The sequence below is a fragment of the Oenanthe melanoleuca genome, chromosome 6 (assembly GCF_029582105.1).
Source record: "Oenanthe melanoleuca isolate GR-GAL-2019-014 chromosome 6, OMel1.0, whole genome shotgun sequence".
NCBI classification, from domain to species: domain Eukaryota; kingdom Metazoa; phylum Chordata; class Aves; order Passeriformes; family Muscicapidae; genus Oenanthe; species Oenanthe melanoleuca.
The window spans coordinates 26,888,295-26,913,369 of NC_079340.1; the positions used below are offsets into that span (position 1 = coordinate 26,888,295).

Sequence of the window (25,075 nt, forward strand, 5' to 3'; positions counted from 1 at the left end):
ATCCTGTTCAGATAATAGGGAGAACTAGACCCCAGGGAGCATTCAAAGGTGTTAGACAGATGTGTGCAGGTAAGGAGCAGAGCTGTTGGGGTTAGTGAGAAGGAAGGTTTGCTCCACTTACAGCTGCAGGTCTGTACTGAGCAGAAGCACGCAGCAATCCCATCTCCCGAAGGTATGCCAGCTCAGCAGCTCTCCTTGCCATTTCCACCTTGTGAGAGCCTGGGGGAGTCCAGCCAATGCCTCTGAGCCAGTTCAAGTCAGACTTGTACTCCACCTGAGAGAATGAAACATGCACCAGGTTTTATTTTGCTGAGCTCTAACCAAATCTCATGCCCTGGGTATTCAAGAGAGAGCATATAAAGGAGCAGCAGAGTCAATAATAAACTAATTATTCATTTTTAGCAAGCAGACTGTGGTTCTTTCCAGGTGATTTTGTTGCAAAGGAGATTGCACAGACAGCCCCCAGCCCAGGGAAGGACCGTGTCACTCAGCCACACTTACATCACTCTGCAGCTTGTAGGCTTGCTTTGCATGTTTCACATTTAGCTGCTCAGGGTCACAAGTGTATTGGTGCAAGGGCTGCCTGTAGTTAACATTGCTTGCAAGCTGCTGGCTTCTCTTGGCATGAAGGAATCCTGGCTGGTTGAGGTGACTCTGGAACTGTGCCATGTTTAGGGCATAATCATTCCTGTACTGGAGGTCGCTCTGGAGTTTCCCCACTCTGAGGACATGTCTGATTTTGGGATCATCGTTTGCACTGAGGAATCCAATTTGCTGGCCTCTGTCTCTCAGGAAGGCTTCTCTGTATTTGTACTGCAGGAAGTGCAGAGGAAATCTCATTTTCACATTCAAATTACCTTCAAATTCTGTTATAAAATAACTCATCCTCCCCTAGCTATCAATCATATTTCCTGTAGTGCACAAAGACCAAGGGTTTGTTTGATATCAAACTACATCTCCTAATCTAACAAGACACTTTAGAAGAATTACCTTTGTGTTCATTTTTAAAGGAGTGGAAAGACTTAGGGGGCCCAAAATGCTCATCTCTCAAAAGTAATCAGAGATCCTCCTACTGTTGCACTCTTGGGCACACACAATGCACAGCTCAACCAATGAAGCTTCTCCATCTTTAGCTTTCTTGCCAGCTGTGGTCTTCTGTGTTCAAAGATAACCCACTTTATCCCAGACCATGTTTTAACTATTCATAGCCTAGTACCTATTTTATTTCATTAAATCATAGTAAGTCTTCCCAAGAAAAACTCTTGGGATGTAAGACAGAACAACCTCATATTGGACAGAACTAATGGTAGCCCTTAGTTGGAAGTCTTTGCTCTTAACCAGCACTTTGTTCTGTTGGATCACCAATTTTCCACACCAGAACAACGTTCTCTCATGTCAGACTTCACCCATTTTCACAGGATGGGGTGGCATGGGAAGAGGATTGGGAAGTGTTTGAAACAGAACAATTCTTACATCACTAGCAATCTCTCTTGAAGCCTTTGCTGTCTGGAATGGGATGGCATCAATCCTGAAATCATAGCCAGATGCCCTTGTCTGTTCCCAAGATGTTTTATACAATTTCTGTGTTGAAAAGAAAAGAACAAAACAGTCATTTCCCCCTGCAGTTTCTTAAATGCAGTCCCATAACTGCAATAATAAATGTTTTATCCTACTGGGCTTATTTGTATCAAGAGTCATCAGTACCATCTCCAAGGTTTTGATCCAGTTCTATAGCACTTCAACTTCTTTTCTATTCACCATAATGATAAAATGCCTCATCTGAAAAGTGCCACCAGGGTTTCCTTTTGTACTTGAATGTGGTTGTTTTTGATGTGATTTAATTTCTATTAGAAACTGTGATGCATCAGTCACATCAATATTGCATTGATATTGCCCTTATTCTCTCTTTTGATGCATCCACTCACAGTGTCTTGGGTTTCCTGGCATCCTCATTTCAATACCAGTTATTTCAAGCTTTTCAAATGATCCTCATCTCTATCCCCAGCCACATGTGGCTTCATTAACTCATGTGGAATAACAGCCAGTTCTAATGTGACTTTGAGGATGTGAATCACATTTACATCCTGAAGAGAAATTGCTCTAGATTTGGTTCTTCTTCCATTAGTAGCTTTCTTAAAATAGCTTCCAGTCTGCAGGTCCTGCTACACAGCCATGGCATCTTAGCTGACACTTTTGGCTGTCCCTTTCTGATTTTATTCATTTGCTTTCTGTAAGTCTTTGATTCGTCCCTTCTGGGGTTTGTGGCCATACGAAAAAAAGCACAAAATCCACTCCACAGTTTAAGACAATCTTCTGTTTCATCAGTGAATGTAGTGCTAGGTGGTGATAAATTTAAAAGTAAACTGAGATGCCAGAAATCCTGCAAGACAGCAGGGCTGAAGCAATCACTGTACACCTTGCTAACAGGGCTGACCTTTCACTTGTGTGCAATCCTTGCACACAATATTTGCCTTTTTAAATTTTTCTCTATTGCTTCAAAAATGTAATTTCTATTTGTTTATTTCACCTATCTTAAAGCTCCTTACAAACTAAGGTCATTCTGACTCTACAAGTAAAGACAACAGCTTTTTAGTCAGGGAACAGGACATTAGGAATAGACTGAGCTCCTCTGTATGAGATAACGTGGAAACAAATTCTCTTTAAACTACTTCCACTCACTGATTCAGTTACATCCAGATTGATGACAACTATACCTAAGGGATCACTTCAACACAGTGTCGAAGCTTCAGAAAGGTAGAATACATGGTCTAGGAAAGAGAATTCTTTCTCCTCCCTCACCCAAACAAAACCAACAAGATTTTAAATTGTAAACTAATCATATCTATAATGAAGGTTTGAAATCCTTAATAATGGCTTAGTGCCCTAGAAAATTAAATGAATACTCAAAAGGAAAGTTAGCAGATTTTCCCCAATTCCTCCAGCCCAAACCTAGGAACACATTGGCAGTGCACTGCCTCTGGCTTCTTTTAGCTCTGGTCAGGCTCTGAGAAATTGGCTTCTACATAAATGGAAGTTTTTATTCCCTAACAAGTTTACCAAGTCAGCTGCCCAAAGGAGAGGGTTTGCTTACATCACTGATGTAAAGTGCATTCTGGCGGGCTCGGATAAAATCCGGATGATCAGGAGGGAGGGTGTACCTGTGCCTGTCTTCAGAGCCTCCAGCCTTGTACAGCCTCTGTGGGGACAAAAAACACTGAATGAGGATGACACTGGAAGCAATGTCAAGATCAATTCTTGTATGCATCATGGTACAGCAAAAGTTAAGATCATTTATACATTAGAATGTAACCTACATCATTGCACTGGAGGTAGCTGTTTTTGGCATGAATCAAACTCGGAGAGTCAACCACAGCAGTGAACTTGAGACTTTCTGGCTTCTGACGGTACTTTACCTGAGAGGGGCAGGAGGCAACAAAACCAAACAAAGGAAAAAAACACAAGATGTTTCTGTTAATGATATATAAGAATTCCAAGAGTGTGATAACTGGGGTAAAACATAAAAGACTCTCTTCTGAAGCTGCTGCTCTGCTTTAGTCTCAGTTGCTCTTTCAGCTAGGGACTGGGGGTGCCTTTGTATCAGGCACAGAACTTTTTTGTGCGTGTGTCTATGCAAAGGACTTCCCACTAAAAATTCACATGCAAAAAGCTTTTGAACACTACACTTTTGACAGCTCATAATTTTTCTCCATTAATGCATGATACTGAGCAGGCAAATGCCCCTTCAGTGTGGTTGTCAGCGCTGTATCTTTCTATACAACTTCCATAACCACCTGCTTAGAATTTCATAATGGAGTTTCCTGCATCTATTTATTACTACATGTTTTGCTTATACTCTTGTGTTCCATTTGGAATGGAAAATATTCAGCAGGTGTCACACAGTGGACTTGCATCTCCCATACTGCTTCTTGGTAACTTACACCTTGTATAAACAGGCTCCCACATCAAAAGGAAATGATAAGCTACATTCGTAAGTGTCATGTAACGAGGAGCCTTGATGGTAAACAATTCCTACAGACTTGCTATCCCATGAAAGATTTATCAGTTACCTCACTGATGAGCTCTCCAGCCTTCTTTACACTTTCTATATGCGGAGATCTCAGAGCCATCCAACCAACTCCTTTCATGAAGTTCAGGTCTGATTTATAGCGATGCTGTTAAAAATGAAAATCGTTAACTATCAGTTTTGTATCCACAGCTATTAAGGTTTTTTAAAAAACTCCCTGGTTCATACTCACATTTTGAGGTTTTTCATTTGCCATGCACATATCAGATCGTGAAGCCAAACTGTTTGCATTTGTTCGTTCCACCAGGAATTAAATAATGTATCATATGCAAGTTACAAGAGAAGGCCCCACGAGTGAATTAGTATGACTCAAAGCAGTAAGTAATAACCTGTTTGTACTGGGCGTAAAAGAACCTCTTTTGAAATAATTTTATGAGGTGAGTTCAAGTCAGGAATACTAATTATTTTATCTGGTTCATGGTTCCTCGTTAACCCCATTTCTAGGAGGACACATTACTCTTTCTTTACTCACATTAAAGGCTTGCTTTTACATCCTAATCTATTAAAGAAAATCAGGCAGACCCAATGAAAAGTGAGAGTCTGCAAAGTGCCTGCAATTCCAACAATCCTGATTTCACTTCAGAGTCATGGTGTCTCAGTGTGGGACTTTAATCCAGTCACCCATTCTTCATTTTTGTTCTCCCCTACATGTTAAAAAGAGGTGACAACCAGCTAACTCATGTGTGCTGTACATTACTCTACCAGGCAGTGAAGGCATGGGCAAAACCATCATCACCATTTGTCTGCACTCCTGCCTTGGGGCTCTGAAGGCAAGAGCCAAGTGCTGAGGTTCTCCCTGTCACTCTCTAGGGAGCAGTACATGCTGGTAGGGTCCAAAATAAAGATTTTACCTCACTCTGTAGCATGTGGGCTCTTTTGGCCCACTTCATCTTCATGTCTTCTGGGAGTGCTGTAAATTCATGGAGTCTCTTTCTGTAATCTTGGTCACTCGCTAAGGCCTGGGCTCTCCTGGCATGGACAAGATTGACCATGTCCATGGGCAGATGAAACTGAGACCACACGTCCTGGGATCCCTTCTTGTACTCCTGGTCACTCTGTAACTTGGCAGCGTGCAAGCAGTGCAGCAACCTGGCGTCATCCAGAACACTTCTGGCACCAATGCATTTTCCTCTCTCCATCACAAAATTGTGTTTATATTGGTACTAAACATTTTAGAAAAAGGGTAAATGTGAAAATGGGCCAAACTTAGACTGGCTATTGCAAATAACTTAAGATAAATTACTGAAACATCTATGTTTTCTGTAAAACCAGTATGTATGTAGCACTGGAAAGCAATTGTTTGAATATCCCATTGCTCTCATGTTTAAATACCACAGGAGATGCAACATTGAAGTTAAGTGTAACTCATTGCATTTTCTGAATACACCCAAAAATTGATCATGTTTAACCTCAAATCACGTACTTCTATTATCTCTCTGAAAATTTTATTCCCATTGTTAGGATTGAGAATGTGAGAGAAACAAACAAAAGACAGAAGGAAAAAGAATCTATACAAAAGCAAAACACCATGCACTCTGTAGCCTTCAGATTTGCAAATGCCACCCAGCTATTTTAAAGAGTAAATTCAGTTTTCCTGGAAAGAATAAGAACCAGCAACCCCTCATTCTCATCTTAGCTGGGACTATGACTCTCCCTGTGATCTTGCATTTATCCTCTCTGTGAAATAGTGATGATGATGATAATGCTTATTTATACAGCATCAACAGGGTGCTTAGAACTTTAAAGGGAAGGCCTGGGCCCTGAAGAGTTCATAATGTAGTTGAAATGGGATAATAACACTTATCTACCACACAAGAGAGTTGTGGGGATTAAATTACAGCATCTAATGTTTATAAAGTGCTGTGAAGATGAAGGGCCAAATTCAGATCTGTTGTAAGTGGATGTAATTCTATTATGGACTTGTACCCTCTAGAGCAGATCTGAAGCTGTAACCAAAAGCACTCTGCAAAATATGGTTAAGTATATATTATAAATTACAGCTAGAAATGGTTGCTTCATTAAACACATGTGAAATATATCCATATTTTATCACATTAGAGACAAAGTATGCAACTAAATACTATACAAAATGAAGACTTTCTACATTTTCCTATAATTTATTATATATCTTGTGAAGGAGGGATGAACTTAGGCTTTGTGAGAAATGGGTACCATCATGTATATGACAATTCAAATGATGGGATATTTATAAGGATAAGATGACTTGTTTCCTCTATTTTAGAAGTTAAGGGGATATATATTTACAGGAACTTGCACTGATTTTTGCTTCCTAACCAGACAGGTAACTCCGGATTTTTGGGGATTCAAAAAACTCTCAACTTTTTATGACTTCATTTCAATTTGAAAACATTAAACACTTCCAAAAGCCAGCTCAAAACAGAGTGGACAGAGTTAGTGGGCACTTTATAATATGGGGAGCTAAAAGCCTGAAAAAGAGGAGAATTTCTGTTTTTTTTCAGTTTGCAAATACTTTAATTCATTTGCTATTTCCCACTGGAAGATGTTTAACCTGGCTTGGTTCCCGATTAGCAGCGATTCTTCCTCTTCTTTTTTTTCCTAATTCACACAAAGAATCTCATTCATAAGTAATATATTCTGTCTCACACTTGTCTCACATGGTTATGGAGTTGCTTTAATTCAGGAAAATCTGCTTTAGACATTGTTTTACATGAAGTTAACAGAAATTAGGCAAGAAGGGAGGTTGAATCATTCAACTCACATCACTGGCAATTTCTCTGGAGGCCCTGGCAGTCTGGAATGGGAGTGCTTCCATTGTCAGCTTGTAGCCTTGAGCACGTAGATTATGCCAAGATTCTCTGTATTTTGCCTAAAGTGGGAAAGGCACATGTAGACTGCTGCTTTACTTTTAAATGCACAAAGGAACAAACAAAGGAACCATCTTTCATTTGTTATTCTGTGTTACAGTCTCATTCTTTTTAATCAAAGGAATTTTTTTTTTAATTATCTTTGGGAAATCCTACTAACTCAGACAAAACAAGTCTCGTTCTTTATGTAGATTTAATTTACTCACAACCGTATATATGCTAATGGAGATAAATATCATTATAATCAAATCAGGCAAAGCATAAATAGAATAGACCTCAAATTTCCTCTACTTATCCATCTTCCTTGCCACTGCACAATTCATCCTGCATCTGAGATAAATTGTAAGGAATACAGAACAAATTCTTACATCACTGAGGTTGGCTGCATTAATTCTTGCCCGTGTAAACTCTGGCAGACCCAGTGTTGGTGTGTAGTGGTGCTGACTGTCCTCTCCTGCTGCTTTATACAGGCGCTGGCAAAGACATCAAAGAGACAACTGAAATTAATTTTCTCTCTTGTTTCAGTAATACAACAGCAGTACTTAAGTTGTTAATGATTGTGACAGCTGTAGTCAGCCATCATTGAAAAGAGCTGAGTGTATCATTGAAATGGCAAAGTTTTTTTTCTGGGCATAAAGATGTGGGGCTTTGGCAAGGCATAAAGGACATCTGCACTAATTTCTATAAATATATGATGATGCCAAACCACTACATTCTCAGCCTTGCATTGTGATGTTCCCAGCAGGGCAAAAGTAGGCCTAAGAATGTCAAGGGCATTGTGAATGTGTGGGAAATAAAAAGGCAAGCATTTCTGGGAGACTGGGCATATTTTCTAGCTTGAATTTTTTTTCCAAGCTATTATATAGGATTTTGATAATTTTTCTGTAGGTTTCGTCTTGTTTTTTTCAGAATTTAGAAAAGTGATTCTTTTTTAAAAGGAAAAGGCTTCTTGAGGAGCCCTCAAATGTGAATCATACTATGCAAATGAGCTCCCTTTAGAACACCCCACAGTCCTGATTTTTGAGTCTCTGTTTCATGCAAAAAAACTTCATAATGGAACTCTGTTGTATGGGTACTATGTGAGGTTTTTGAAAGAGATTGGATTGAAAATTAAATGTTTGGAAATAAACCAAAAAAAGAGACCTAACTGTGAAAAAGCACAAATCAATGATGCTTTTCTTATTTTGATGCATTTTGCTTTCAGAGCAGGGCTGTCTCTTCCCCAGTTCTCCATCCCCAGCTTGCTGCATTTTGAAGAGCGTATGTTGTGATTCAGGTTAGGAGAGCCTACCTCATTAGCAATCATATTGCTGAATTTTGCATGAAGGAGGCCAGGAGAGTCTGTCACCGACGTGTACTTGAAGGAATGCGGCTGCTGACGGTATTTACTCTGAGTTCACACAAAGAAAAATGAGCAGAATAAGGAAATTGCCTTGTCAGATAAGGGATTTTTTCCAATTCCACCGGTCTAGTACTGCTTCTTGTGTTTAAAACTCTAGTTTGTCTATTAATCCTTAGACTAATTTATCTTTTGCTATTCTGAGTTAGGTGCATTCAAGTCTCACAGGGGAAATGAAAAGTAAATAGGGAATAGTGAAAGAAAAGTGCTGCTGTGCTGAATATGCTGAAAACAGTAATGAGGTTATTTCATCCCTTGGTGTCATTAACCCAGGGTAGTGGAATTACAGCACAGGCAGTCCAGTCCAAAGAGAGAAGGAGCTGAACAAGCCCATTGGATTTTTTTGTGAGGAAAAAAAAGGTTTCACCTGGCCTGTGGCCCAATGTCAATTGTGAACAAAACAACTGCAAGGCCACTGCAAGCAGGGATTTGTTCCCTAGAACATTCCTACTTTTCCTTGTTCCACATCTATGTGAATATGGGCAAAAGATGCAAGATTTGAAACTAGGAGGGACTGCACGAAGAGAGCATAACAGATGAAATAAAAGTCCAGCTCCAGAGGGAGAAAAACAATAGCACACAAAAGCAGCAGGTGAAAAACAGACTGTAAAGGAGGAGTAGAGATGAGGACCCTGTAACACTCTGGGCACTGCAGAGTTCATTCTAATTTCAGACAAATAGTACCAGGTACTTACTACAGATAGGCACAGCTTTATTTTTAGTTTTAAAAGCCCATTTAAACTCCTAAATAAGTAACATAAAACAACTACCTGCTGGGTCTGAGAAAAGATTTGCAAAATAAGTTAGCAAAGTTTGCAAAGCCTAAAACTCCATCAGGTTCACCCATCTGCAGTTAGGACACGAGCAGAATGATCAAACACAAGGGGAGGGAGTCTGGCATTATCCTGTGAGTCACTTTGCCAGCCCAGTCTAATAGAAAGACATCTGGCAAACTCTTGTTCATAGTGGAGAAATCAAACCCCTCTTTTGTTACCTCACTGATGAGTTCAGAAGCTTTCTTCTTCCCTTCAATCTCCAGGGCCCCCGGGGTAATACATCCAACGCCTCGCATGAAGTTCATGTCAGACCGATACAAATTCTAAGGAAAACCAAGCAGAAGTAATTAGGAGTTTGAAGTTGAGATACCCTATATTTATTCACCAAAAAATATACAATAAATCCATTAAAAAGTATCTACCAGAGAGTTCTTGTGTTTATGAATGTGGCTGTGTGGATACAGCCCTGACAGGACTCTGAGGAATACTGAGCCTCATGAGCACCAAATGCTGCTTCAACTCTTGTCTTCCACCTGTAACCTTGAAAAAACCCTTTCTAGGTACATAAATTTTCTTCATATATAACACAAAAATCACAGGTAGATGTTATTGATTTATAAATATACATAAAATAAGACCAGTTTATAAAAACATAAGAAAATAAGTTTTCTATCTCTTTTAAGCAAGAGAAACTGCAGACAAACTACTCTTGATTTTTAACAGCTCTGAATGGTCATAATATAAGCATGGAACACCAAGAAAAAATAGCACTGCATACCCTTCATTAAAATATTTTCTGGACCACCAAACCTAGCAGTGACTCCCTGTAAATACTGATTTCCAAAAGTTACCAATAGGTTCCTGATAAATATATTTCAGTACAATACAATACAATACAATACAATACAATACAATTTGATAATGGGAAGGGTGAGGAGTAGGATGGATGGAAACCTGACTCAGAATCTCTGATAATGTGTGTTTCACCCAAATTAGGGTAACACAACTGGCATCTGATGTTACACTTGTTTGGACACAGTCTGCCATCTCTAAGTCTGTTGGCTGAAAGTGTTAAGGTGATATACAGCAGCATTTTGAGCATTTTGTGGCCAGGTATGTTTTTAAGATACAGCCCCTCCTGAGGTCTGCAGGGCAATGTGGTCTATGAAAAACACTTTGCTCAAGCTCTGCCTACAGATCTGTAAGGCATTATTTAGTTAACTTTACTCAGGACTACATAGGGAGTTAAGCTTATCCTTAGAATTTCAGTGGATGTGTCTTGGGCCAGGGCTTATACATGTATTACAAATCAAATCTTTCTTGTGAAAGCACACATGAAATTTCACCCAGATCCAAACCAAGTTGTAAACACAGTTGGTAAAGGGCTGTTAGAAAGACCTTAAAGAGAATATTTTTACCAACTGTCCAATCATCCTCACCTGAAAACCCTTCTCTACTCAATCATTAAAGGCTTTATCTCTCTAAAATGCGAGGTGGGGCACGTTGCCATTACCTCACTCTGCAGTTTGTAGGCGTTCTTGGCACACTGCAGCCTCACATCATCAGCCAGGGCAGTGTACTGGTGCAGCAGCTGCCTGTACTCCTGCTCACTGACCAGGGACTGGGCTTTCCTGGCGTGCACCAAGTGTATCATATCCAGTGGCAGGTGGAACTGAGACTTGGTGTCCTCAAAACCTTGCTTGTATTTCACCTATCAAATGAGATCACATAGATATCACAGCAAAGTAATTAAAATTCAGGTTTTGATCAGAAGAGACGTTCCTCATATTTCTTCCATTTTGCAGTATAAATTATTCTTTTTAACACAAGTTCCTTAAGTTGTTTAACCATACTGTGAAAGATCAATAATTATAATTAGAATATGTGGCAGCCTATTCTTTATCAAAAAGTGCCCATCTATATTATATTCAATTAAGCTGAGATAATTTATTTAGTTAGCTTTTATTAAAACTTGATACATTAAACCTATAAAATCAACCAAACTGGCAAGAGAAGTGCTATTTCTCTGCATGTTTAGAAAGTGCCACAAAAAGGGGCAGCTACTGCCTGAGTAAAACATGCAAGTAGCCTTATCTATATTAGAATTAGAACAAACCCTCAGGCCAAAATATTTGTTGATTTGGCCAGTTTAGTTTCATAATTTTAGACAAATTTTTAGTGCTGGGTTGTTTTTTTTTCACTTCTTTTCTCTGTCCAGGAGAAGAAAGATGCAGAAATCTTCAAAGAACTTTTTTCACATGACAGATCCCAATTAGATTATGCAAATTTGAGATGTTTAGGCTGTTCATTGGGATAATGAACAATCCAGAGTTATTGGTGGTCATCAAATGACTTAGAGTAACCTGACAGATGGATGAGCTCTTCAGACACTTCCTGTTACCATTTGTCTAAGCCTGCCATCACTCCAAGGCCAGCACTTCTGAGAACCATGAACACACTCTCATATATTTCACTGCTTTCTGCATCAAGCCACAGCCTTCAAAATGCACTGAAGAGTTACAATTCTTATAAGCAAACAACAAATGATGTGATTCATAGCACAGGTCAAGACCAGATGGGAACCATTCTCCAAACAAAAAAGTCCAACTTGAAATTCCATAGACTCATTCATCCTTTGGTCTTTCAGAAAAAAAATAAACTGAAAATAAATCCTGAACAACTAACTTAATTTACTTCTGTACAAAGACCAGTGCTAATTCTCAATTAGACCTGCATCTGAGTGATGCTTTCACTGAGTAAAATATTCTGTGATAGCACTGGTGGTATGAAGCAGAGTGTGCTAGAACACAGGCTTCTTTTACTGTCAAATTAATATTACTGTAAATAATGTAGAAGAATGGCAAGAATATCATGATTATATTAAAATATCTGGAAAGTGGGACAGAAAGCCTTTAGTTTTAAATAATAGGCTATTCCACAGCTAGTCCACAGCTAAGTGCATCTTCCTTGAGGAGCTGCTCACAGTTAGGAAACCAATTCAAGGATGCCCCCATCTTCTTCCTTGTACTTACATCACTCTGCAGAGATGTTGCATGGACTGAATGAGCAATATGAATGTCACCATCCAGGCCACACGAGCCAGCCATCTGCCCTTTCATTTTCTCAAATGCCTCCTTATATTTGTGCTAGAAAGGAAATAGGGAGAGAAATGTGGATAGGAGTAAAGAGAAGTATTAGTTAAAACCTGAATCAAAGGGTTTTCATAATACATACATTTTTCACAATTGAGTAAATTCTAACAATATTGAGTATGATAATAAATCTGAATGAAGCTTTAGTGGGTTCTAGGAAGACCTTACCCAGCTGCAATCCCTGTGAATGACCAGTCTGCAGCAGGCAAACTGCTCAGCTTTGCTTTCTCCAACCTGCCTTTGCTTATTTACCAATAACACCTGACGGTGGCTGCACCTCCAAAAGCAGCACTAACTAGTCTGAGGCCAGATGTGTCCCAGATGCAGAGCTGGCTGGACATGCTGTTTCCATCCAGAGTCACCCAGCAGGGCAGGTGCAGCCTGGAGTGCCTGACAGGTCACTGCACAATGTCAGCAGGGCGCTCACGTACATCACTTATGATTTCACCCGAAGCCTTGGCTGCCTGGAAGGGGAGGGCATCCAGCTTCAGCTGATAGCCACCACCTTGCATCCTTCTCCAGGACTCCTTGTAACGAGTCTAGGGAAGATGGAACAGAAATAAAGAAGGTTGGCTGTTCAGAGGGTTGGCATCACAGCATAATTGATATCCCAGAAGTGTTACCACATTCTAATGCAGAGGGAAAACACAAATGAAATTATCAATGCACAACAGGAATTATTGCAAGACAATTGTCCATTATAAAAGACTGTTTGTTCATTCTTAATCTTTCTAATGTAGGTGAAGTTGGAGATGAAGTTTGATTTCCTGCAGTACTTCAGAAATATTTGGACCACAGAATGATCATATAATGGGGAAAGGAAAGAAATCTAGTATGATTTCCTGTTTAGGACAAACAGCAAAGCACTATCAACATTTTCCCTTTCCTTTAAAATATTATAGGTCAGGTTTATACCTCACTGATATTCATAGCATTTAATTTGGCTTGAAGGATTTCAGGAAGATCTGTCGTTGGTGTATACTGATGCTTTACACTCTCTCCATGCTCCTTGTACAGCCTCTGAAAAGAGATGTATTTCAGTTGCAAGTACTCTCTACATGTTCAATCATTAGTTCAAACAAAAACATTAACAATTAAGTTTATGGAAAGCAAACACTACAGAAAAGCAGCAGAGGCATTAATAAATACAGGTAATTGTACCTGTCAAAATGGATTCAAAAGGCTTTGGGAGCCTGATACACTTATCAGCTGGAGTATGCTAGAGAGGAGCTCCTTGAAGTTTTGAGTGTGTAAATCAATGTATATGAAAATTCAGATGTTTGAATATTAATTTGATAAAACTTCTAACATATGTGAGTGGGGAGAAGAAAAATAAACAGTAATAACTGAGAGTGTGCAGCAATGAGTAGCCCACTAGCACTTTGAAATTCCACAGAAATACAGAGAGTTGAAGATCAGAACAAACACCTCTCCAAAGGTGTTCAGTTTTAGCAGATAAACGGGATGGTACATCTCTGTGCAATTGCTCCAAATTATTTTCCAGAATTAGTTACAGAGGGGTCCTCAATAGCCAAGGGGAAGAGATTTAAACACCTCAGAAGGTGATTTATCCCATCATAGGTGTGTCTGTGTGTGCCACTCACATCAACCCTTGGAGGAAGAACACAGAGCTGGCCCAGGACAACTTTCAGATGTCTGCAGACAGGTAAGAGGAGTTCTGTGCAGTTAACTGGAGCTGGAACTTCCCCTGCAATGGCTGTGCAGAGCACCCCTTCTCTTAGTATTTTTCTTTGCCAGCCTAGTTTTCTTCTTACATGGGCACCATAACTTTCAGGTGGGTACAGACAAACACCTTTTCTTGGCCTCAGATATGACCCATGGCTAGAGCACCTGAGCTGCCTTTCCCAGGCTGTTATTTCTGCAGGAGAGTTCAAGACCCTCTAGGTTATGATGGACCCCTCCATTTCACCCATCTGACAATTTTTTGTGCTGCAGCTCCATAAGAGGAAAATTAATGAGAGCTCCATGAGTGAAGAAGTAGAGCACCAGACTGGTTTTGACTGTGGCTCAGTGGAACAAAATGACTTATTTTATCCTGCCTGAGATGTAAGCCTTTTGAATCTTATTAATTAAACCAAAGGCACAGACACCAAAAGTATTACAATAGCATGTGTTTTACACAAAGTCTTTCATCTTCTCCTTCACTTTAAAAATATCTATTTTCACAATAAAACATCCTCTCATGTTTGAAACTTGTCTTTTTTGAGTGACTTTTGCTTATTATTCACTTCTGTATTATCCCAGTTAAGTCTACAATATTTTTAAATCGCTCTTCTATTAAAAATAAACATGTTTAAACACCAAACAGCCTCAATTCTTCCCTTTAAGGTTTCCCCTCCTGGATTTCTCTCTCAGCAGGATGACAGCTTGAAATAATTTATTTTTCCTTCCTTGTCAAGCTGCCTTATATTTTGTTTCCAAAGAATATAAGAAACTGAAATTTGAAAGATCTGTTTGAAAAGGGGAAAGAACCCAAAACATGTTCTTCTTTAATAAATATTAAAAGGCCAAAATCCTTTAAAGGTCAAAGGTCAGCTTTACTCCTAAATTTTACTTCTGAAAATAAATGGGACAGAAAGTGCTTTCTGTATGAAAATCCCATTCACTTCTGTGGGATCTCTTCCCAGTCCAAGTTAGAAAGATGCTCTTTGTGGGATGCACCACAGCAGAATACAGAAGTTTCATGGTTCCCAAGGATAATCTCAGAGAAAGAGAGAGAGAGAAAGCCAGTGCTTCAATCAGGTCGTTCAAAGAGGATACCACTCTTATAATCATAATGTATATACATTATAACTTACATCCACAGCCTGGTTATAACTAATTCTAGCCTGGATCATCTCAGGAGTGTCTTTAATACTGGTAAACTTCAAAGCATATGGATGCTGACGGTACTTCTTCTGTTGAGCAGAAAAAGATCAAAGCTGTGAATTTTGTGCTGCTCTTTCATGCTATTTGAAAGAGAAAAATCATAGGTTGCTGGAGATTAGAGTGAATTTGTGAACATAATTATTATTCCTCTTTCCTCATCTTTATGTCCTAGGTACTTTCAGATTAATATTTGTTTCAATTTAACAATAACCTTTTGCCAATTAATATTAATCTTTAAATATAAGAAAAATATTTCAAAATCAGGTTCTGCTTACCTAAATACTCCAGAACTCAGGATTTTAAAATCTTTTCCACATTACTTCAAATACAGTATGACCAATTGTATTTTTAATTTATAGTTCCTTTAAGCAAGAAATGATAAATTGTAGTGTGTTAATAACAGAAATCATTTAACTTGTAGTTTAGTTAAACTACAAACCTTAAACCTGCAGCAAATCTGTGCAGTCATTGACACTGTACCTAATTGTTATGGCATATCTTCTAGATAATGATATTCATTTTTCTTGCTGCTAAGGACTCATAGCAGCTTCTGAGAGCTTCTTGGTCTTGTTATATACACATAATTAAGGTGTAGGCAGCTCAATGAAAAAATGACACTTTTTCCATTTGGCCAGTTCATAAAAGCTTCCCTTCCTGCAGGAGTTGTCTTAAATCCATCAATACCCTTATCACTTCTCCAAATAGAACATACTAAATTTTCCAAATGCAAATTTGGAATGCAAATTCCAAAATTTTCAAATGAGATAACTCACAGCTTGTCATTTTCCTTTAAACTGAGCTGTGACTTACAGAAGTTTATTTAAGGCAACATCTTGACCCTTCAAAGACTAAAAATACCAATGTAAGCACTTTAAAGTATTATAAGCTTATAAGCAATGTTTTGGCTTCCAAAAGTCATATCTTTAAAATGAGCAATCTTACTGAGTTTAACAGGGAACAAAAGTGGTTTATGCCTTGTTTTAATCAGATTTGGAGACAAAGCAGTGTTGACCAGAACATCTCTGCATAAAATTGCTAGAGATTATATTCTGGTAATTGTTTTTTAGCAATATTAGAAGGACTAGTCACATATGTAAGAAAGGACGAGGCTCATAGGCATCTAACATTACTTAATACTCACAAAGAGGTTGAGATGAACAACCTAGAAGGTAAAATTTCTACTCAGCAGATTTCACTACAGTAACATCCAAATGGAATACCTATACAGATTCACAGTTACTATTCCAGCTGGCATTACTGTACCAGCTTTTATAAAGCTACCTTGTTTGACACTAGCTGAGGATCTCATTTATGGTGTCTAAAAAAAATCCTTGTTCACAATGGATGATTATATGGGGAAAAAATATAGTGTTAGCAATCAGTCAGCTGTGAAAGGATGACTGGTGTTTTTCTGAGACACCACAGACTGAATAGACACATTATTCCTGCATCATAGCTATTGAAAAATCACAGGATTCAATCTCTTACAGCAACAGATTTGACCAGCAGGACTACCTCTGAAATAACAGAATATTATGAACCTTTTAACCATTTCCACCAGAACTTCATTTGAAGGCCTGATGGAACAGGCACAAAATATTCTGGAGTCTGCCCTCTCCTGTCAGTGATATTGGTTACAGGGAGAAATAAGGATGAAAACTACTTGAGTAGATAGATAGATAGATAGATAGATAGATAGATAGATAGATAGATAGATAGATAGGCAGATAGACAGATATCTCTACAGACAGATATATCTATATGAATTTCCATAGCTAGCATGAATATATATGAAAAACGAGCAAGAAGGACACGTGTGTCTGTTACAAAAGAAGGTTCTGGGTCCAATGTCTCCATTTTTTCATCATCTCTCCTGTTTTGGTTCATTAAAAAGGTAGGCTAGTGGGTAGCAATTGAGCACTGTTTGATTGCCATTATTATTCATAATATCATTTGTCACCTACTTTGTTTTTGCAAAGGCTATATGGACTCCTACTGGTATGTGTTTGGTATCTGGTTTCCCCCTAATTACCAGTCCTATCCCTGGTTTTGAGGGCTTTCATGTGGTATGCCTTTTTCTTTCCCCTTTGAGTGGAAATTATTTTAATTTTATACAGACATTTTGCACACATTATGCAGCAAATTCTGTTACATGCTGTCATGAAATCTCACCTCACTAATGAGTTCTCCTGCCTTCTTAGCCTGTTCCACATTTAATGACCCAGTGGCTATCCATCCAGCTCCTTTCATCCAGTTCAAGTCTGCTCTGTATCGGTTCTGACAAAGGAAAGAAAATGTCCTATTGTCGGCATTCATACACTTAAAATGCCATTAAAGGACTCTGACATCTCTGGAACAACAATGAAGTCAAATTAGCTCCTGCTTTTGTTTTATTCACTATTGCAGAGTTGCAAGGAAAGCAAAAAAACCAAAAAAACAAGAACAAAAAAAACCAACAAAAAAAAAAAAAAAAAACCCAAAAAAAACCAAAATCAGAATGAAATAGAAGTATAAGGACACACCAGCACTTGTGCAATATGCCTTGCAAGGTAATTTTTAAAGGTGGTCTATACCTTACTGTTGCTTGCAATTTTTACTCTAACTTCAGTTTTATTGTATAGGGGCACTCTTTAAAAGTTCATCCATGACTTGCAATAAAAAGAAAATTATACTTAGCATTTCCCAAACCATACCCTTTTTTTTTTACTGGAGACAAAACATTTTGTTTTGTTTGTTTTTCTATGTGTCTTTAAGGAAGAAGAGTACAGGAGCACTTCTCACTTCACAAAATCTCTTCTACCAAGACTGAATTTAAATGCTTGGCTGATTTCTCAAAAATTCACAAAGCCATACCTCAACAAGGCCTGTACACATTTCTATCTCAGTCTCCTTGAAAAGCTCTGACTTACAACCTCAGAATGGAAAGTCTAACTTAACTGTGTACAGTATCAGACAGTTCATCTGATGGTTACAGCTGAACATGTGGTCTCCATGTGGAATTTTATCACCAATTTTATCACCATACATTATTTAGCCTCCCTGTACACTAGGAAACAAAAAAAAAATGTACATCATATAGGAATCCTAGTGCTTTATCAGCATTTGAAGTAGGCTTTGAAGAAGCCATGCTCATAAGTGGAGTTATAACCCTCCTCCAAAACACTGCACAACTTAGACATACCCCTTGAGGAAATAAGTGGTTAATATTTACTGTTAATATTCCCTGTTTAATAGCTGAAAAATCAGGTGCATTAGGATGTCATGGCATTACAAGCATGAATGCCTGAAGGAAGCCAGCCCTAGGTGGGGCTGAGGATGGGGGGCAGCTCTGCACTTACATCACTTTGCAATCCATACGCCCACTTGGCCCAGGCCACCCTCCTGTCCGTGGGCAGGGCTGTGTACTGGTGGAGAGATGTCCTGTATCCTACATCTGTGGCCAGGTTCTGAGCCTTTTTGGCATGAACAAGGTTAACCATATCCATGGGCATCTGGAACTGACTCTTGGTGCCCTCAAAGGCCTTCTTGTACTCCAGATCACTCTGCAGCTTTGACACCTGCAGGGAATGAGCCATCTGCGAATCCTCCTCCACAGCTCTCACTCCAATGAGCTTACCCTTCATCTTCTCATAACCTTCCTTATATTTAACCTGTGAAGAAGAAAACAGACCAAGAGTAAATTATTTCAGCTGCCAAACTGATACCCTTACTGGGAGTAAAGCAATGGTCTGTCAGTGGTGTGGCATGCTGGGTCCTCATACAAGCAAGATCATTTGCAAAATAGAATGAAATGCCTTAGAAATCAGTGTCTATAAAGAATAAGCCCTTCCTTGGTAATAATACATTCACAAAAACGTGTAAGAAATATTTTCTTTTTGGTTCTCTCTAGGAAAAACAACATTCTTCAAGAGGTCAGAAGGTTCTTTCAGGAATTTTCTGGCCAGGCAGATGTATTCAGTTATGATGTTTCACAGGAGATTTCCACTTCAAGTTCTAAAATTCACCCTCAGGTCAAAATGAGAATAGGAAAACACAGTCAGCATGTGGGGAAAAGCTCTGAATTGCTTAGAGCAAACCTTCTGACTAATTACAGAATGCCAATCACCCAGACAATTCCTCCATCACTCCTTAGCACGAATCCAGTGAGGGTGGCTCAGAGCACAGAGACATATGTGACACATCCCCAACACTAGCAGCAGCCTGGACTGTCAGGTGTCCTGAGAAAAAGAAGGTTGATGGAGTCCATACTCACATCACTTGCCAGATCCCTCTTTGCCTTAGCTGTCAAGAATGACAAAGCATCCAAACGAAGCACAAATCCTTTTTCCTTCTGCTTCTCCCAGCTGCTCCTGTAGAGTTTCTAAAGAGATGACAGCAGCACAGTTTCTTTATTACTATCAATCCATTCTATTTGTTCTGTATTCACAGTGAAAGCTCTCAAGTAATGAGTCCCCCCTACACCCCATGCTCAGAAACCACATGGCTACAGATCAGATCCTGGTGTCATCCTTTGCATCCTGCAACTGTGGATGCTCTGGTTACTGCAACCCCAACATCCCACTGGCTCCAGTGAAACTGTCAGTGTGCTGCTTGCCTGGAAGCATGGGAAAATGCACAGCTTCAAACTCTAGAAGTGGCAAACAGAACAGCAGACTACTATTTATTAGGAGCATGGAATTAAATTTCAAGTTTTTATATGTTAAACATGAGGACCTTCTCTGAGAAAGAACAAATGTTTCACCTACAGAACAAGGATTTCACAGCAGCTGTAACCATTCACAGGAGTGAGGGAATCACACAGTACCTCACTGATATTGGCAGCATTTGCTTTGGCCAGCATGAAGACAGGGTCATCTTTGCTGATGGTGTACTGATGAAGGAACTGCTCTTTCCCTGACCTGTAGGCAACCTGTCCACAGGAAGCAAAGCAGGGTCAAAAAGCAGTAGTTCACATTTGATGTTGAAGGAATACTGGTTAAAACACCCCAAATATTCAAGTATTTGTAACAGTTAATTTATTTGGGAAAGTTATTCTTTAGCATCTTGAACTTTTATGTTAAATATTGAGTTAAAAACTGACCTACAGAGTCAACTACTACTGGTCAAATTTACAGGAAGCTTTGAAACAGCACATATATCAGGATACTTTAATTTTATTTCTCAAAGTTAGCTACTTATCTAGCTATAAAGCAATTAACACTCTACAAAATGCATGCAAGGATATATTTCACCCTGTGTTAAACTGCTGCTACTTGTTGGGTAGAATGAAAGCCTTTCATAGGACATAGAAACAGAGAATTCTAGGCATGAAATGAAGAACACAAAGCAATTGAATCTGCAGAGAACATTTGTGACCTAAATGTAATTGCTGACACAATATTCCAGTGAGGACTAACATTACAACTTGGAATGAAAACATCAAGGACCTTTTTATGATCTGAGTAGAAATCATCCCCATTTTATATCCCAGGGCTACAACAGTAGAGAAATTAACTGCTCTGTTTTAGCCCATGAATTTCTTGGAGGAGCTGTTGAAAAACTATGAAAATATGCCCCATTTCACAAAGTGCTATGTTTCTTACCTCCTACAGAAAGAGAAGTCCCTACTCTAAAGTTCTAAATCTGTGGTTACTATTCTGATTTCAGCACACACAGAAAGGCAGCTTGTCCAGCACACAAGAGATGAGTAACAAGAGTGAGGAGCCCATTCCCAATGGGCTTGGTGTTTCTTGCTGTTGCTCTAGTTCAAGAATTCCAGGAGAGAATTAATCAAATAAACAATAAAACCCCTCAGAATGAATCTGAAGAAACTTTATACATTGAAATGCTTCATGGCTGGGGGCTCTCCTACCATCACACTGGTGTACACATGTCAGGAATGACCACATTATGCCTAAGCTGATTGCAAAGAGACAAACTCAGTCAAGGACTCACATCACTTTGAAGTTCCTGGCTTTTCTTGGCATGCTTGATCTGAGAACTGTCAGCCACACTGGTGAACTTCAGAGCATCAGCCTTCTGCCTGTACTTTTTCTACAGCAAATTAAAGCAAGTTACACAAAATTTTCTACTTGCCTTCCCCCAAAAAATGTATCACTTTTTTAAAAAATACATGAGTGATAGAGCCAGAAGTGGCCTGTAAATTCCCAAAAGAGTTTTAGCACAGGTATCAACAAGATAAGCTTCCAGGTACTACCCACTGCTGATATTTTGAGGTGAGGAGGGCAGTGCACAGGTGTGTGCTAAATGCACTGTTGCAGTCACTGCAGGCATGGTATCTTTGGTGCCAGATGTGCTGTCCACATATCTTACAGGACCCAGGTGTCTCACCAACCAGATGTATGATTTTAGTCAGGACCCAAGAGAGCTGATAAGCCACAGTCAGTGTTATTATCTCGTTTCCTTACAAGAGATTTCTCAAGCACATGCATGGGTGATCCAAATCACTGAACTTATGTTACTGAGATATTTTTAAACTACTAAGATGATAATTAAATTGAACAATTTCAGAGTCCTGAAAGCAACTTGAACTCAAAATCTTCCCAGTCTTCCTCTTTTCAAAGCAAAGCAAGGCATGGACATTGCAGTCAAGCCTTTCTGGGATGAGCAGCTATGAGAGGCCTCCACAAGTTCAAGTCTCAGGCATGGGAAAAAATATTGTTTTTTACTCATCCTCTGGTGCCAGTACTTATATAAAATCCATTTCAATGGACAAATGTGCATAGAGACTAATATTTTTAGTTTGGTAAATAAGACTGTCCATAGTTTCATTCAATTTTACATTTTGTTTTACATCTGCAACACACTGAAGTGAATGGAAAACTTTAATTGACTTCATAAGGCTTTAGAGCCTGTTTTTAGTTAGTGTCTTTGCCTCAACCTTTTGCACCACTCATTTGAGTGTGAGCTAAGCATCCTTTCTCTCTTTGAGATAATACAAGGAAATGCAGGACTCTGTTTCAAACAACAGGTGATAGGGGAGACCAAGCAAACACTTGTTTAATTTAATTGAATTCTTATTCTACCAGTTCAGTCATGAAGTGGGGCATTCAACCTAGAAAGGGTGTAAATGCATTTTTTTCATTATCTGGCATTTCAGGAGAGAAATTCTTCTGTTTGAACTGATGGGTGAACAGATCAGTTTACACTGTGTCTCTGCTAGGAGAACACAAAACAGAAGTTAAAAAAGCATGCAGCACTTCAAAGAGGTGCTCATGCTTTATTTTAGAAACCTGGATGAGAGGGAGGGAGGCAGATTAAAACCAGCATGTTTTGTCACATTGCAGGGAACACAATGTAGTGACATCCTGCAAAGAAATGACAAAACAGCAGCCTTTGTATGGCAATAGAGATCTCTGAAATAATATCCACCAGTCTCCAGTTCAGGTGGCTGTCAGCCATCTCCTGGCCTTGCACAGCACTGGAATGAAAAGGCAGATCATTATGGATTAAATATTTGTGGAAGTGATTATTACTACAGCACTCCCCAGAAGCAGATGTCAGTCTGCCCATAGCAAGACACCAGATCTGAGGTAGCTGCTCTTCTTTTGCTTCTAAGATGTATTTTTCCCCTTGCAGGAGTAGTGAGAGGATGTCAGAGACCCAAGGTGTCAGAGTGTGATCACCAGTAACTAACTGGCTTCTGTTCCTCCTTCCAGAACTAAGTGGGATTTTATCCTTCTTGTCAAACTTCCCCTAATTTACTCTTCTCTCTGGTCTCTAGTTTTTCTAGCACTAGTGAGACTGCTGAGGAAGTTTACTTCCATAAGGTTAATGGCAGTGCAAAGCCATGAATTAATAAAGCAAAAGCAAGGAAAAGCAGCAAAAGCTGAAACTGCCAGTAAAGTCACAGCCCCTGCTTGCCAAGGAGCAAGGAAATTTTCAACTATGGCTAACAAAGATTTAATTTTTCAATACTGCTCCTTAAAGCCCCTTTGTACTTCATGCAGCATATGAAACTCAATGGAAATTCAATGCTGCTCTGCAAAATGTGCAGGAGAATGAAAAGAGATGGAAGCACAACTACAGGGATCTCTTCCTCACAGATTATTTTGATAATTACATAAAGGGAAAACATAATTTTAATCTCTAACCCAGAATCTTCTAAACTATAGAATAACTAAATTATGCCATCAGTTTTTCCTTTTCTCAGGTATTTCTTGTTAGGAATCTCTTACCTATTCCACACAATGAAATAAGTATGCATGACCCTTTGAACAAACAACAGGCCTGAGAACTTTGCTTACCTCACTGACTAAGTCTCCTGCCTTTTTGGCCTGTTGTATATTGAGACTTCCTTCTGTGATGCATCCAGCTCCTTTCATCCATGTCAGATCTGCCCTATATTGGAGCTGCAGAGGAAAATTACATTTATTGGCACAGAGAACATGAGTATAATGTTTGCAAGTGAACATGTGCACCCTTTGCAGTTTCACAGCCATTGCAAAGACATTTTAAAAAGCCATAGTAGAATCTGACACTGTTCATACAAAACAAGAATCAACCTCAAATGGAAAAATTATAATCTCTTGTACTGCTTTTAGCAGTTAAGGTGGGTGTACAGCATCTTACATCACTCTGGAGACCATAGGCCTTCTTTGCCCACTTGGTCTTCATATCTTCTGGAAGCACTGTGTACTCATGGAGTCTTGTTCTGTAATCCAAGTCACTGGCAAGAGCCTGAGCCCTCTTAGCATGCCTCAGGTTTATCATATCCATGGGCAGATGGAAGTGGGCCTTGCTCTCCTCAAAACCCTTTTTGTAGGCAATCTAGAAATAGCAATGAAAATAGATTGTCTGTATCAGGTATCACAAAGCCATCAAAGTTACCTCTCTTGTTTGGGCCCTTACACAGATTAGGCAAAAAAACCCAAACACAGGTAGAAATCAGGTCCTATAAGGGACAAAACAGATGCCAGGATAAATTTTGTTACAGTATATCTTACTTTTAAACATACCTTTACAGACTTGAAAGTCCTATCTAGAAGTGTTTATATTGAGGTCTTAATATGATGATATTTTGTTCATGATTTATGATAATTTGTTATATTTCATATTGAGGTTTCAACAGGATGTTATTTTCCTGCCCCAAAATAAGGACACTATTGCCCAAAATCCCCTGCTGTGCAATCATTGCAGATTAACAGATGGTGAAGGAAACCAATTTTGTCAAATGCTTCCAAGAATTTCTTACAGTGAGAGCAGAACAGTTATAAATTGTATAGTGTTGCTCAAAGTTACATAATTATGAAAAACATAAGATGTATAAGAGAAATTATTTACCTCACTACTCATCTTGGCCACCTTCAGAGAGTGCAAAAGTCTTGAATCCTTGGTTTCAGTTGCTTTTCCTTTTGTTTTTTCATATTCTTCTTTATATTTAATCTGTCCAAAAAGCAGCATAAATCTAAGAATATTTCCAATTACCCTTCAGATGAGCAATATGTTCTTCACTGATGATTCGGATGCTCAAAATTTAGAAGAGCTCAGTCTGATTCCCTCACAGTCACCTCAAATTTCCCAGATTTTCTCAGAAATTCCAAAGATGCAAGGTCAGTCTCATTTTTGAGGTCTTTAACCTCATTCTTTAAGGCTCAGCCCTCTGAGGTGCATATGCTTATGAACTTTAATTCTTCTGATTAGCTAAATTATCTGGTTATTAGAGGCAAGATAAGGAATCAATCCAGGCAAGGAATTCAAGCCTTGATTTTTTTAATGAGGTGGGATTTTAGAATCTCCACCACTGCTGAACACTTTCCAGCTGCAGAAAATGTGTCTCACTTTTCTGCCTCTCCACAGGCTAAAAATCTTGATATAAGTTGTTTAGAAAGATTTTTTTTGGAATTTTTTTTATATTCATGTGTTTATGTTAAGGGAACAGACTATAGAAATATGCATTCCCTTTGTAGTAGATGATAATACTATTTTTA

The 25,075-nt window shown here is 38.9% G+C and overlaps 1 protein-coding gene across 1 annotated transcript in view; it reads right to left on the reverse strand.

The window, feature by feature from the left end:
- Window positions 1-25,075, reverse strand: part of NRAP (nebulin related anchoring protein) — a 48,657-nt gene that overhangs the window by 1,986 nt on the left and 21,596 nt on the right. Inside the window, exons 18-41 of the mRNA XM_056494446.1 lie at window positions 24,429-24,530; window positions 23,718-23,915; window positions 23,393-23,497; window positions 21,081-21,179; window positions 19,951-20,055; window positions 19,399-19,506; window positions 18,485-18,796; window positions 17,319-17,423; window positions 15,077-15,175; window positions 13,173-13,277; window positions 12,689-12,796; window positions 12,138-12,251; window positions 10,619-10,816; window positions 9,324-9,428; window positions 8,222-8,320; window positions 7,299-7,403; window positions 6,825-6,932; window positions 4,936-5,247; window positions 4,068-4,172; window positions 3,315-3,413; window positions 3,092-3,196; window positions 1,474-1,581; window positions 502-813; window positions 122-274 (exon numbers count right to left, since the gene is read on the reverse strand). Of these exons, the coding sequence (XP_056350421.1) occupies window positions 122-274; window positions 502-813; window positions 1,474-1,581; window positions 3,092-3,196; window positions 3,315-3,413; window positions 4,068-4,172; window positions 4,936-5,247; window positions 6,825-6,932; window positions 7,299-7,403; window positions 8,222-8,320; window positions 9,324-9,428; window positions 10,619-10,816; window positions 12,138-12,251; window positions 12,689-12,796; window positions 13,173-13,277; window positions 15,077-15,175; window positions 17,319-17,423; window positions 18,485-18,796; window positions 19,399-19,506; window positions 19,951-20,055; window positions 21,081-21,179; window positions 23,393-23,497; window positions 23,718-23,915; window positions 24,429-24,530 (3,369 nt within the window). The remainder of the gene's footprint in view (window positions 1-121; window positions 275-501; window positions 814-1,473; window positions 1,582-3,091; window positions 3,197-3,314; window positions 3,414-4,067; window positions 4,173-4,935; window positions 5,248-6,824; window positions 6,933-7,298; window positions 7,404-8,221; window positions 8,321-9,323; window positions 9,429-10,618; window positions 10,817-12,137; window positions 12,252-12,688; window positions 12,797-13,172; window positions 13,278-15,076; window positions 15,176-17,318; window positions 17,424-18,484; window positions 18,797-19,398; window positions 19,507-19,950; window positions 20,056-21,080; window positions 21,180-23,392; window positions 23,498-23,717; window positions 23,916-24,428; window positions 24,531-25,075) is intronic.